General features: G+C 48.4%; 6 protein-coding genes; 3 read left to right on the forward strand and 3 right to left on the reverse strand.

Annotated features, from left to right (window-relative positions):
• Window positions 1-106: 106 nt before the first annotated feature.
• FFUJ_01731 (probable regulatory subunit of protein phosphatase-1) lies at window positions 107-1,353 on the reverse strand (the record flags this gene model as incomplete). XM_023575451.1 has 3 exons in its annotated part: window positions 107-123; window positions 180-1,058; window positions 1,113-1,353. The coding sequence occupies 3 exons, from the start codon at window positions 1,351-1,353 to the stop codon at window positions 107-109; spliced, it is 1,137 nt and encodes a 378-aa protein (XP_023425473.1).
• An 898-nt stretch (window positions 1,354-2,251) lies between these two features.
• Window positions 2,252-3,339, forward strand: FFUJ_01730 (related to alpha/beta superfamily hydrolase; the record flags this gene model as incomplete). XM_023575462.1 has 2 exons in its annotated part: window positions 2,252-2,540; window positions 2,591-3,339. 2 exons carry the CDS (start codon window positions 2,252-2,254, stop codon window positions 3,337-3,339), a joined length of 1,038 nt encoding a protein of 345 aa, XP_023423861.1.
• A 1,428-nt stretch (window positions 3,340-4,767) lies between these two features.
• On the forward strand, window positions 4,768-5,783 carry FFUJ_01729 (uncharacterized protein; the record flags this gene model as incomplete). XM_023575473.1 has 4 exons in its annotated part: window positions 4,768-4,952; window positions 5,002-5,414; window positions 5,466-5,697; window positions 5,750-5,783. 4 exons carry the CDS (start codon window positions 4,768-4,770, stop codon window positions 5,781-5,783), a joined length of 864 nt encoding a protein of 287 aa, XP_023423862.1.
• Window positions 5,784-6,899: 1,116 nt separating this feature from the next.
• On the reverse strand, window positions 6,900-8,704 carry FFUJ_01728 (related to CSN12-signalosome component; the record flags this gene model as incomplete). XM_023575484.1 has 6 exons in its annotated part: window positions 6,900-6,983; window positions 7,223-7,634; window positions 7,686-7,747; window positions 7,795-8,026; window positions 8,074-8,366; window positions 8,420-8,704. The coding sequence occupies 6 exons, from the start codon at window positions 8,702-8,704 to the stop codon at window positions 6,900-6,902; spliced, it is 1,368 nt and encodes a 455-aa protein (XP_023423863.1).
• Window positions 8,705-9,582: 878 nt separating this feature from the next.
• FFUJ_01727 (probable 60S large subunit ribosomal protein) lies at window positions 9,583-10,224 on the forward strand (the record flags this gene model as incomplete). XM_023575495.1 has 3 exons in its annotated part: window positions 9,583-9,777; window positions 9,836-10,012; window positions 10,066-10,224. 3 exons carry the CDS (start codon window positions 9,583-9,585, stop codon window positions 10,222-10,224), a joined length of 531 nt encoding a protein of 176 aa, XP_023423864.1.
• A 187-nt stretch (window positions 10,225-10,411) lies between these two features.
• On the reverse strand, window positions 10,412-12,532 carry FFUJ_01726 (uncharacterized protein; the record flags this gene model as incomplete). Its single annotated transcript, XM_023575506.1, has 1 exon — window positions 10,412-12,532. The coding sequence occupies one exon, from the start codon at window positions 12,530-12,532 to the stop codon at window positions 10,412-10,414; it is 2,121 nt and encodes a 706-aa protein (XP_023423865.1).
• Between the last annotated feature and the right edge of the window lie 168 nt (window positions 12,533-12,700).

Consider the following 12,700-nt stretch of genomic DNA (forward strand, 5'->3'; position numbering starts at 1 on the left):
AACCATTTATTGAATGCACCATTGATGCCACCCTGAATATCGAAAAAGCCAAACTCCATTTCCTTAACGCCATGCTTTCTGTGACGAAGCCCCTCAAAATTCGAACTCATGTTCGAACAAATGCTATAAAATGTGGTTAGCAGTGATCCATAGAATTGTATAATTCAGTGTCAACTTACTGGCATCAATCTGTTTGACCTGCGGCAACGTCATTCGGATCCTGTTCCTATATGCCACAGGTTCCTGCAGTTGCAGCGGGTTTCCTTCAAAATACACCGTCGTCAATTCTTTCTTATCGGCAAGGTATTTGGCAACCTCCTTATAATCGTTGATGAGATTATAGCTGGCCCACAACTCTTCCAGCTCAGCGAGTGACTCAAGACCCTTGATGCTGGTGATCTTGTTGTTTGAGATATCCAGCACATGTAGCTTGGGGTTATGCTCCAGGCCCTCTAGAGATTCCAGCATGTTGTGTGAGATATATAGCTCCTCAAGCGTAGGGACGTCCTTGAGTGGTGACAAATCGCTTATACGGTTGGACTGAATGCTCAGTAGTCGAAGATTGGGCAAACCACCAAGACCAGTGAGCTCAGTAATCTTGTTCTTGGCCAACCAAAGCTCTTCAATTGCCTTCAGAGAATCGAGGTTCTTGATTTCGCGAATGCGGTTCGATCCCAGCTCAAGAGATGTCAACTTATCCAGCCCCTCCAGCCCCTCGATTTTACCAATCTTGTTGGCGACAAGGTACAGTTCCTTGAGTTTTGTCAAGTGGTTAATGTGCTTGATATGCTTGATTTTGTTGAAGCTTAGATCAAGGCTTGTAAGGTTTGTTAACTCGTCGAGGCCGCGAATGTGCGAAATGAGGTTGTCGTAGAGGTCAAGGTCTTCGAGGGACTCGGCTAGGGCGGACAGGCCGTCGATCTGCTCGATGCTGTTTTGGCGGAGGCAGATACGGGAAACGTTCTTGAAGCGTTCGAGGCGTAGAGAGGAAATCGAGGCGATTCGAGAGTGCGAGCACATAATTTCGTCCGTCTCGGGATCTTCGTCATCGAGGAGATCTGCACGTGTTAGTCCGAACTGTCCCTCTCTGTAGGTTGATATGCAGCACGTACCCTCATCAGCGTCGATCTGTTCTCCCTTCATGACATTCTCATCGTCAGAGTAGTCAGAATCGGTGAGAGCCTCTGGGTTTGTCATGGAAGCCGACTTTGGCATGCGAAGCTTGCCATCCCAACCCTTGCTGTTCCTGAGGCCAGGGCTTGACTCGCCATCTGGGCGCGGTGAAGGCTTGTCGCTGTCACTGGGGACTTGGATGTGCGCATGTCCGTCGTTTTCTTTATCAGATCCAGACATGGTTGTGCGTGTTGAGCTCTGTTACAGCACGAGATGGGCGATGATGTAGTTATTCACGAAGATGGGCGGTAATGGCGGGGCAGATGTGATGCAAGTTTGTAAGCGAGCTTTGAGTCTAGCGAGAGAGACGTTGTCGTTTTGAAGTTGTGGGGAGAGGGACGATAAAGAAGAGAGAGAAAAGGTGAAGGATGGGATTTTCAAGAACGTGATGGAGGCGGGAAAAAAGCTGATTAAAAGCTGAGCAATTTGACCTGAAATATCGGGTGCTTTCCACTTCCACTTGCACTTCCACTTTGGGCCTCTGTTTATGGATGGTTGGTTCCTGAGGGTGCCTTACTTTACCTGCAGCAAGTGTTTGGCGGGGCTTAAAACCGTTGTAACTTTATTGGGTGGCATTATGATATCACCTCAATAGTCAGACCAGGGGACATATTAAGAGATTATTCTGCAAAACATCTGCCTCAATTGATCATAAATTTAGTGAAAATTGGTTAAATATTAGAATCTTCTGAAAGACTTTTAGTGAAAGATTAATGAGATATCTGTAATCACTGCACCCTGCAATGAAGTCAGATACATCTCACCATCAGCTGTCTCCCTCGTTTTCACTGCACATCATCCCCAATTCGCACAGTCGCATATCCCTCAAGCCCAGTCGCGTTCGAACATGTCATAAACCTGGACCCCTTGCACCTAACTACTTACATCAATCCACGTTTCTCCCTCCCCTTGCCAGGCGCTTCTTTGATCGTCAGCTCCCATGGCCTCGCATGCCATCACCATATCGGCCATGCGCTCGCGAGGCGTTTGCGTGAGGACTCGGCCGCGTATATGGACACATGTAATTATGAGGCCTCATCTGGGGCGCGCTAGGTCCCTGCATGTTGCGCCTTTTCTCATGCCGCCGCTGGTGTTTACTGGTTTGTTTGTGGCTTTGTGGAGTTGGAAGTGTTTGATGATGGTTCTGTTCCAGAATACCATCATCTATAATCCGTTCTTACCACCCAATTCTCGGAGCTTAACCATTGAGGAGTTCTCCCGCGATTGTGGGCGTGTGAAATGGAGGGAAGAGAGAATTAAGTCCTTGGACGGAACAGAGATTGCCTTGTGTGTAGCAGATGTTCCCCCAGTATCTCAAGTGAGTGCTGGTGAAGCAAAACACCCAGTTTACATCCTCTACTTTCAAGGTTTGCCACTCCTATAGTCAAACCGCACGGCAACTTATTCAGGTTCATAGGGAATGCATCGTCGTTGCCGCCTAGATTACCTGATCTGTCTTGGATCATACGGCGAGCACATGGTAATGAGCCCTCAGTCAACTACACACTGGTTTGTCTGAGTTATCGAGGCTATTGGACATCTCATGATAGACCATCGGAGTCAGGAATCAATCTTGATTCACAAGCAGCACTAAAATGGATAGCCCAATTACACGAAAGTAGACCAGAAAATGCTGATCAAGAGAATCCAACAGTCCTACTCTGGGGACAGAGCATTGGCTGTGGCTTTGCAACTAATCTAGCAGCCCAAGGCCAATTCCCACCAGGTATAAAACTTAACGGTCTTATTCTGGAAACACCCTTTACAAACGTCCGAGCAATGCTCCAAGCATTGTATCCACAGAAGTGGCTTCCATACCAATATCTCTGGCCATTTCTCCGAAACCACCTGGACAGCTGGACCAACCTCGGCATGATAGCCAAGAGATTCACAGATACGCCACCGGGGATATACATAGTGGAAGCCGGAAAAGATGAGCTTGTACCTGCCAATCACGGCGAGGAACTGCTTCAGCGATGCCAACAGGTTGGACTCCCAGTGGAGCGCCAGAAGGTTCGCGGGGCACTTCACAATGAAGCCATGGTGAGAGTCTCGGGCAAACAAGCACTTGCGCAGTCCATCTCAACGGCTGCAACACGGGCACGGGAACAGGACTCGTTAGGAAAAGGAGGAGACGTGAACAATGCAGGGAAGGGTTTGACTTGAAACTGGTCAAGTTGAGGGGCAAAACGTCCAAGTATCGAGTTCTCTGGCGTGAATTCGGGACATGTCGGTCATCTACAGGGATCTTAAGTGTGTGTGACAAGAAATGCCGTCACGGTCAACCGTATAACGGGGCATTGTCAGCGTCAATGCCCTCAAATCTCAGGGAGGCTTCTCATCCGAGCCTTGCACTAAGCGTCACTAGAACCCAACAGACTGTATCGAGTGTGGAGGTGTTGGGAGCCATATGTCAGGTACCCTACCTTGGTTCCCCTGGTTAAATCACAAATCATACCCACCGAAGAAAGGCTAAAAGATCCACTATCAATTAAAACAGCATGGGATTGAAGGGGAAAAAGCTGTTTGTGGCAGAGAGTGTGCTTGGAGGGGAGAAGCTATTATGTGAGATCGTGAGAATTAGATAGGCGACGAGGCCTCGTAATGGCCATACATCATCAGCCCAATTGAGCAGGACCTTCAATTGATCTCAATTGATTCTAAAAGAGCTGACGATTCAGATGATGCAAAAAATGACGAGGCTCGACCATATTCCAAGAGCCTTGCAGCTCCTTAGCCGAGCATGCGTTATCATGCAGTCCCATGAGCTTGAGTGCTTCTGCCTTGAGGAGTTCCCCATTCAGCACGCAAGGTCTCCATAATTAATCATCCCAGCACCGCCAACAGTGGAAGCACATGCTGTATCTATCCCTAATTTGTTAGGATGCCCTCCCCGAGACTTTGGTCGGCTTCAATTAAGTCAAACCGCTAACAAGGCCCCCTTACCTTTAAGTCCATGCTTTCGTTTGCTTTTTCCTTTTTTCAGCCCCTTTCCCTCTGTGACTCCCATTCAATCCCTGCCCAAATTTAACAACAGACGCCCATGAATTGATCAAAACACTCTTTTTGGCATCACGTGCTCTGGCGTCAGTATCGCGCGGGTCCTTTTCCACCCTACACGTACCCCCTTCTTAGCACACGCGTCTGGGTCACTACCTATCACCACCGACGGGGCTGACTCGCCTCATGCAAAGGAGAAATGGATGGAATGGATGGCTCATTAGCGGGGGTAGCACTGCATCAGGCAGCCCATCTCGTACTGTTCCGCACGGGGCATCCATCTCAAGTTATAAAGATGGTGTGTCTTCTCCCATCTCGTAGTTGTTCTTGTATCCTGAGACGAATCAGAAGAGTGACCATTTCCAATCACTATTTGAACCTGAGGTAGGTTTCAAGTTTACAAAATACCTGACGATATTCTTCCGGCATCTTCTTTCATCTGCCTCGTTCTTTCATTGTTGCCTCGTTCCGTCTCTGCCTGCTTCGTCGTCCATCTCGTTATCGGCCCAACGAGTATAAAACAACCCAACGATCCCTTCATTTAATGATTTAAAAAACCACGCTCACTCGAACCCTTCTTTAAAAATAATCAATATGTTCTCCTCTTCCAGACGCCATGAGAGCTCAAGCAAGAGCTTCTCAAAAAGCCACAAGGCCAGCAAATCGAGTTCTTCTTTCAGCAAAGACAGTGGAATCACCAAGCGAAGACATGAGTCTCGCCATCGCCGACCAACAATGACCTCCATGGCCAGTGCCAGTGGCGATACTATGATGGATAAGTAAGTCACGCTTTTCTTCAGTCCCCAAATCGTCACTCACACGATTCAGCAACAACATGGCCTCCCCTATCGTCACTCTCGTAGTCGGCAGTGAGCAACGTCTCTTTGCCGCTCACGAAGACGTTCTTGCCACTAGCCCTTTCTTCAACAATGCTCTGCGAAATGGATACATGGACGTCGCCAGCAAACGCATCTCTCTTCCCGACGAAGAACCCGAGATCTTCAGCTCTGTTCTCGAGTTCCTCTATAAGGGAGACTACACTCCCCGTCTCGTCCACAACAAGCGTCGTAACTCGTACGAACTTGAAGCTGCGAGTGAAGAACAGCGTGCTGCTGTCGAGAGCACAGTTTATCATCGTGGTATCGATGGTGATCTTCTCAAGGACACTGTCATCTACTGTGCGGCGGAGAAGTACGGCCTTGATGAGTTGAAGAAGCTGTCGCTGCGAAAGCAAGGACTGCGTATGTTTTTGAGTCTTTCCCTTTCCAACCTTTTACTGATGAATTCTTTAGAATCCGGAATCCAATGCAGCACCATCCTTGCTTCGGCAAGATATGCCTACGCCAACACTCCTGATACTGACTCAAAGCTACGAGCTCACTATCTTGCACTCATCATTCGTTCACGAAGCACTTTCAAGCGAAGTGGTACGATGCAACTCGAGATGTACAACGGTGGCACTCAACTTTTCTTCGATCTTTTTGTTGCCCTTTGCAATCATGTTGACGACATCTCAACCGCACAGTGAGTCTAAGTCTCAACATCTATCTCGTAGCAACCACTAACAAGGTCATAGAAACACTCCTCGCTCAAACCGCCACTTCTCTTAATGCACCTCCTTCTCTGCGTGGATCTTACTCCCTTTTAATGAAACATGAATTTCTTTTCTCTGCGATACAAGGCGTCGACTTCACAGTACTGACAAATACCTTAAAACTAAAGAAATACTGGGGTGGAGTTCAGGCGCTTTATTGATGCTTTATTCACGGAGTTCTGACGGTTGAAATTTGGCGTGGACACTTCTTTTCTGTACAACTATTATTCTTACTGACCCCTAGAGGGTTCAATATTTTGGAGCAGGGGTTTGGGATTTCGGCCACGCTGTACGCGAGCCGGTTGCTTGATATTGGATTTTTCACGATGATTTTTTGCTGAGGATACCAAGACTGTCATCTGAGATGGATGGACCAAAATATGTACCATTATTTACGACGCTCATTTTCAAGAACTTGAACAGAGCGACCTTTCAAATACATTTCATGTCTTACATCGCTTTGTTCGCCGTTCTTCCTTCAGTGAGATTCCAAAAGTCCCGTTGAGAACGCCAAATGTGGCGTCCAACAAGGTTTGCCAAGTACCAGTCACATCGTGAAACACAAGTCGCTTATAACGGAAGAGATCCCCGGTTGTGAGTCACGCTGTCGGATAAAGTGCGATCTAACTTGTGAGGAAGCAAGCGAAACATGCAAACTGCGAGTATCAAATGTGGGGGGCTCAACAACGTTTTGCATTCGACAAAAGGCCCGAGCTGTCCGACCATGGCCATTGAGGAAGCGAATGCATGGAAAGGTGCTTTTTCTGAAGTATCAATAGTTGAGGACGAACAAGGACGAGGGTGCAAGGCTCGAAGTTGCGAGACGCAAGGGTGGTTCACGGTGTCATTCCCAAGCGTGAATATGGTGCAAAGATAACCGGAACAAGCAAGGAGCAAATCAGCGCAACTGTGAGCTTGGGCTGAAAAAGCAAACGCAAAACGAACATAGCTGAAAATGCTTTATGATTTGTTGGTGCCAGCGTCATTCTGACGGTTTCGGTGTCTATCCACTCTGCCTCATGCTACTAAAGTTCTTGTAGTAGTAGTCGTTGGTTTAAGAAATGCAGCTAAGCTCTCAATCTTCTCATACGTCCATCAGTCGTGTCTTAGCCAATGGCCTTGGCCTGCAGTCTCACAATCCTGTGCCGGGGAAGGCGCCTTTCTTGGACAACACGACGATGCCTCGTTCTCGTGCGATATAACCTTTCATAAGTTCCTAAACAAACAAACGTTAGTGACTCAGATCTTTGTAAGGCTGAGATGAAGGGGGTGTAGATAAAGAACGTCAATGCCCCAGGCAGACACTTGGCTAAGGCAGCAATTCGGTGACGATTATATAGTCAACTGACTGCCACGCATGTGCCAACGACAACTCTCAACCAGTTTGGACCAAAGAAGTTGCTGGACCGTAAAGACAGCCAGCGCCTTATCCACACGATGGATTCGTTAACTTACTTTGTAAATCATATTGGCCAGCATGCACTCGACTTCATCCGGGTCGATTATATGACCGCTTCCCATGCTAACTGCAGCCTGGAACTCGGCTACAGGTATCCTTGTACGACGAACTGGGGTTGTCTCGCCCTCTTTTGGTTCATCAAAGCCGCCAGCAATGAAGACCTTACGTAACAGGTTACGCAAGGCGATGTCTCGGCCTCTCTCAAGGGTAAGGTAAATACGCCGCTTGACGAACTCAGCCTCACCATCTTGTAGAGCCTTGTCGAAGGCTTGTAGGTTACCGGACTTGATGCAGCTGGCCAGAGGGAGGAAGAGTCCTTGTAGACGAGGATAATTCTCGAGAAGGGCTTTGGTAGGAAGGACATGACTGGTGAGGAGGCGGCAAGGAATGAGGTAGGTCAGGATTCGTCTATAGCCATATGAGCATATGTTTCACAGCTTGTATCGATACTTAACTCACTCGGATTGACGGAGAGCGTCTTTGTGACATAGTTGCCACGCTTCGTTGAGATGGGATTCGGCCTCGAATATTATTAGATGGCGACATTGACGAGTAGCTGTTCACTCACCTTATTGTAATTCTCCTCAAGGAATAGCAATACGCCTTCGTAGAACTTGAAGGTCACTCGTTGAGATTTTGGGAACATTTCCAGAGGCGGCATATCGCCCTTGTCATTATACACAGCCAGCGTCTTAAGAATAGTCCGCGACAAGGAAGCCGAATTCAACTTGAAGTAGGTCTTGAAGAGAAGGTTGATAACGAAGTAGATCCCCCATTTCCGTGATTCCTCAAGGGGTGCTCTGGATGTAATCAGCCAATATCAATGTGCAAGAATATGATGACATACCTATCATTAAGACAAAGCGAAAAGATACGTTTGAGGTGTCCTTCGCAGTCTCTTAATTGAAGTTGCTTATCCGTTTCTGGGTCGAAATCGTCCGATATCAACGAAGCTCCAGGGCCAGTATCAAATGTCTTTGTCTGGCGCTCCTCGTCGGATTTAATCGCAAATAGTCGTAGGTACTTGCCCACCATGTAGAGTGAGGGGATAGTCCACGCTTCGAAACCATGCGAGTTGTATCCGCGGATGAGTACTGAGGTCAGTTCCTTCCATGCCTCATACACTTTAGTCCATGTAGACTGTGGCATGGATTAGCGTGATGCTCTCAGAGCTACATGTACAAGTCTCATACCTTTCCGCTTTCTCCCGCCAAGATCTCAGCAATAGCTTTCCAATATGAGGTGTACACCTCAACCCAGCCTGTACTTTCATCATGGCTCATTTTCCGTCGATGAGATGTACTGCTCTTAACGAAGTGCTTGATGTCGCCCTTAACGCTGTGAGAATTCGTACTACGCCAAACAGCCATGAGGCGATGAGGGTCATCTGGGGGAGTAACAGGCGATAGTGTTTGCGCAAGTTTGTAGCCATTTTTCTGGGAATGTGCTTCCGCAAACTGATCGAAGAGGGCATTCATGGTTCCTTATTAGACACGCAGTGTGTTCAGTAAGAGAGAGTGCTGGTCGTAGTTCAAACTGAGCATGAGCAAAATCGAAATGGATAACAGCGGTTTAATGAATGATTAAATGATCCAGTGATAAGGTTGCGAAACGTCCAAGTTTGTACTACCAAAGTCTGTGATGTTACAAGTCGATAAACTGACCTCTCACTCTGTCGTTGAACTCATCTTCCCTCTTCCCAACTTCTTTGAGTTGCCCGCGTGCGTTTCTGATTGGCCATTGGACCCACCGTCGTCCAGAGCTCCTTCTTTCGAAGATGCACGTGACGCTGCTCTGGAGTGGAGAATTGGTCGACCAATCGCTACCGGGGCCTAAGCCCTCCGGAAGGTACGACCCACTGTCTCTTGCCCTCCTAATCGCACACAATTTTATCTTGCGCTCTTGCAAACTTGCCATTTACTAACCTTCCAGTCAATCACCAGAAGTCACCGTAAGTGCATACCAGGACTCATACAGGGAAACCCACTGACAAGTAAACAGATGGGTAAGCAGTTTTTCTATTTTATGCGCTCGATTGCAACGATGCCGCCCGCCGGAGGATTATGACGACGAGAAACAAATTTCGATATTTCTTCACAACTTGTTACGACGGGGGTAGGAGGACGAAGGATCACCTCTTAGCGGCTACAGAACATCGACAACTGCTCACACAATGTTCGCTATGTTTGCTGCGGCGGGGCTTGTCAAAATTTTGATCGAAGAGCCAATTTTGAATTTCGTCAACACCTCGACTTGGCACTAGCACCACGCACTCGAAATTTCGATTTGATTCTCCGGCTCGGCTCGCGGCATCTCAGCAACAAACAACCATCACCTGCAACGTCTAATACTGACAATGTCTTCAGGCCGTCTTCAGGAATACGAGGTCATCGGGCGCCACTTGCCCACCGAGGCTAACCCTACCCCCGCCCTCTACCGCATGACCATCTTCGCTCCCAACGAGACGGTCGCCAAGTCCCGATACTGGTACTTCTTGCGCGGTCTCAAGAAGGTCAAGAAGGCCACTGGTGAGATCGTCAGCGTCAAGACTGTACGTAGCAAGAATCCAATGAAGGAAAACAACGGGCCAGGCTAACTGGGATAATCAGATCCACGAGAAGCACCCCCTCAAGGTCAAGAACTTCGGTATCTGGATCCGATATGACTCTCGTTCCGGCACGCACAACATGTACAAGGAGTACCGTGAGCTGTCCCGAACAGATGCTGTCGAGTCTCTCTACTCCGACATGGCTGCCCGCCACCGTGCTCGTTTCAGGTCCATCCACGTACGTCGAACTTGGTCGATCAGCTACTCGTCACAGACACTAACAAACTCCAGATCCTCCGCGTCGTCGAGATTGAGAAGACCGAGGACATCAAGCGACCCTACATCCGCCAGCTGACCCAGAAGGGACTCAGCTTCCCTCTCCCCCACCGCATCACCAAGGAGAACACCAAGAAGCTCTTCAGCGCGAAGCGACCTTCCACTTTCGCTTAGAATGATTTCGGTTTAGAGGACGGTTGGGGCTCTGCGGGTGTTACAACGGATCATGGAAATATCAACTGACTTTGCTCAATAAAACGGGCATTGAATGAACCAAAAATTCTGAGCATGCGGATGCTGCCTGGTGTGAAAACAATTGATTGGGATTTAAAAAGTAACAAAGACTACCGATTGTGAAATATTATGACGACTCGCCTGTCCCGCTCCCTGGAGATGTTTCTATCTGTGTATCGTTGAAAAACTCTGTCCAATATGTCCACTCCATAGGCACGCCTTGCTCCAAGCCCATACCAAAGTCGAGATTCAATGTCTCTGGAGGATCGAACAGTATTGAAGGATCCATACTGCTCGTGTCGTACTGTGATGCCAAACCTGGTCCCGACGAAGGAATATTCATCTGTTGGTTGGTACCATACTGCAATGGTTGAGCCATGTTGTTCATAGCTGGGGGTATGAAAGATGTTGCAGGATCCAGGTTCATGCTAGAGTTGAAATTCATGCGTTTGAGGAGCGCTTCGGTCCTCGCCGCTCTCGCTTTCTTGAGCAGTTTCTTAATCGGCCGCCAAAGTGACCCTTTCGCTGTGTCTGCAATGTGCTCTCGTGACGATGGAAATGTTCTCTCCACAACCACCCAGGCCTTGTCTACCAACTCTCCCTCTGTCTGCACACAGAGTTCTGCCAATGCAACTGCGAGAGGATGCCATTGCACGTAGGTGTCTGTCCACCAGGCAAATCTGTCCTCCCACTGATTCTTCGTCATGCGTTCTCGTAGCTCAATAATCGAGATGGCAGTGCGCAACATGGTTTCCTTTGATACTCGAGGTCGGTCTGGAGCTGGCCCACCGGTGAAAGGATATTGGATATTGAGCCAGAGCTTTAGAATGACGATTCGAGCAATTTCAGAGGCGTAAATAGAGGGGAGATGTGAAGGTTTGGCTGTGTGGATGAAGCTGGTTTCTAGTTGACGTATATGAGAAATGAGCTCCTCTTCGGTATATAAGAAATGCTCCGGCTCGCCCCTAGGGCTGTAATGTGGGTGGGATATGAAGCCGAAGATGCCTGAGCACATAGCAGTACATAAACAGACAACGTTGTCGGCAGGCGTTGTTTTGGGTATCAAGGGGCCTATAGAATCAGGTCCAAAATCGTCATCGTCAATAGATGTAGGCTCTGCTGTATCAAAGCCTGACCTGGTGAGGGTTGCATCAGAGCCACGGTCTTCTGAGCCGCGGATATCGAGCACGACGATGAAATGCCATAAACGGCGCCTCATCTCGGCGACAAATGGTGTGAAACGATGACCGTCACCATCTCGATGAAGGTTAAGCCCTTGGGCAATACGGATAATAAGTGATGTAAGAACCCAGGATGTCCGGTCGTGTAAGTGCACACGCATCATGCTTGTGTAGAGCGTCAGAGCTTGTAGAGGCTCGATCTTGGTTGTGCTGAGATAGTCTGCCTCGGCGAGTGCTCGCTCAACAGCAACACGGTATCGCCTTGTAAGAATTTCTTTGTTTTCGCCCAACTGCTTCAAACACGATTCTGGTGTCAGGCAAACAGCTGCACAGAAGTAGATGGCGAACAGGACAGCGTTGACCTCGGGAGTGAATGTGTGTGTTGTCGGTGACTCGATGTAAGCTTGGAAGTGCTTGCTGATGGTCGGTCGATGCAGAATCTTCATGAGAGGATCGACGTTGCGGGTGTAAATCGTCCAGAGCCGTATCATCATGTTCGGTGGAGGATGTATTAGCGGTTGTCTTGATGTGTAATCAGAGTTTCCAAGTAAGAAGCCCGAAGGACCCGTAGATGCCATGTCTACAGACTCTGGGCTTTCACCCTCCTCTTCATCATCACTGTCTTCAGAAGGCTGATTCAACGCTTGTCGAATTCCCTCAACCTCAGCACATAAATTTCCCCAGAACCCAGAACCGAGATATTGCTCCCCAGTCTCCAAATTAGCAGCCTGCGCTGCTACTGCTTGAGACTCATCACAGCGGTTATCCAGCGTTGCCGAAAGTGAAGTTGAGCCTTGGAGACTCTGGATGTCCCCCTCATCCAATTGCTTCAATTTGGCGGGGTCAGCCTGGTTGACGATGCTCTCAAGACGACTGATCCTATCGAGTAGCTCACTCTGGCGAGGTCTTGGAGCACGTCTTGTTGGTTTCCTTGAGGGAAAGACACAGTCGAGGCCAAAGCGAGAACATTGGCCACATAATGGTTGTATCTTGTCGCATTTGATTTTGCGTGTGCGACAGTTTGAACAGCTTAGTACTTTAGCCGGACGGCCTTCGCGGGAGCTCATTCCGGGCGATTGTGGGCAATAATATATGAATATTTATGTCTGATTGTCTCAAATGATCACGCCGTTGGAGTTGTTATATGCGTTGAAGTTTAACTTAAAGCAAGACAAGTAAGCAAATAACAGTAAGAATCGATAATCTGTAGCAGACAGACAGAGGAAGTGCCGGCG

The sequence above is a fragment of the Fusarium fujikuroi genome, chromosome FFUJ_chr01 (assembly GCF_900079805.1).
Source record: "Fusarium fujikuroi IMI 58289 draft genome, chromosome FFUJ_chr01".
Classification (NCBI taxonomy): domain Eukaryota; kingdom Fungi; phylum Ascomycota; class Sordariomycetes; order Hypocreales; family Nectriaceae; genus Fusarium; species Fusarium fujikuroi.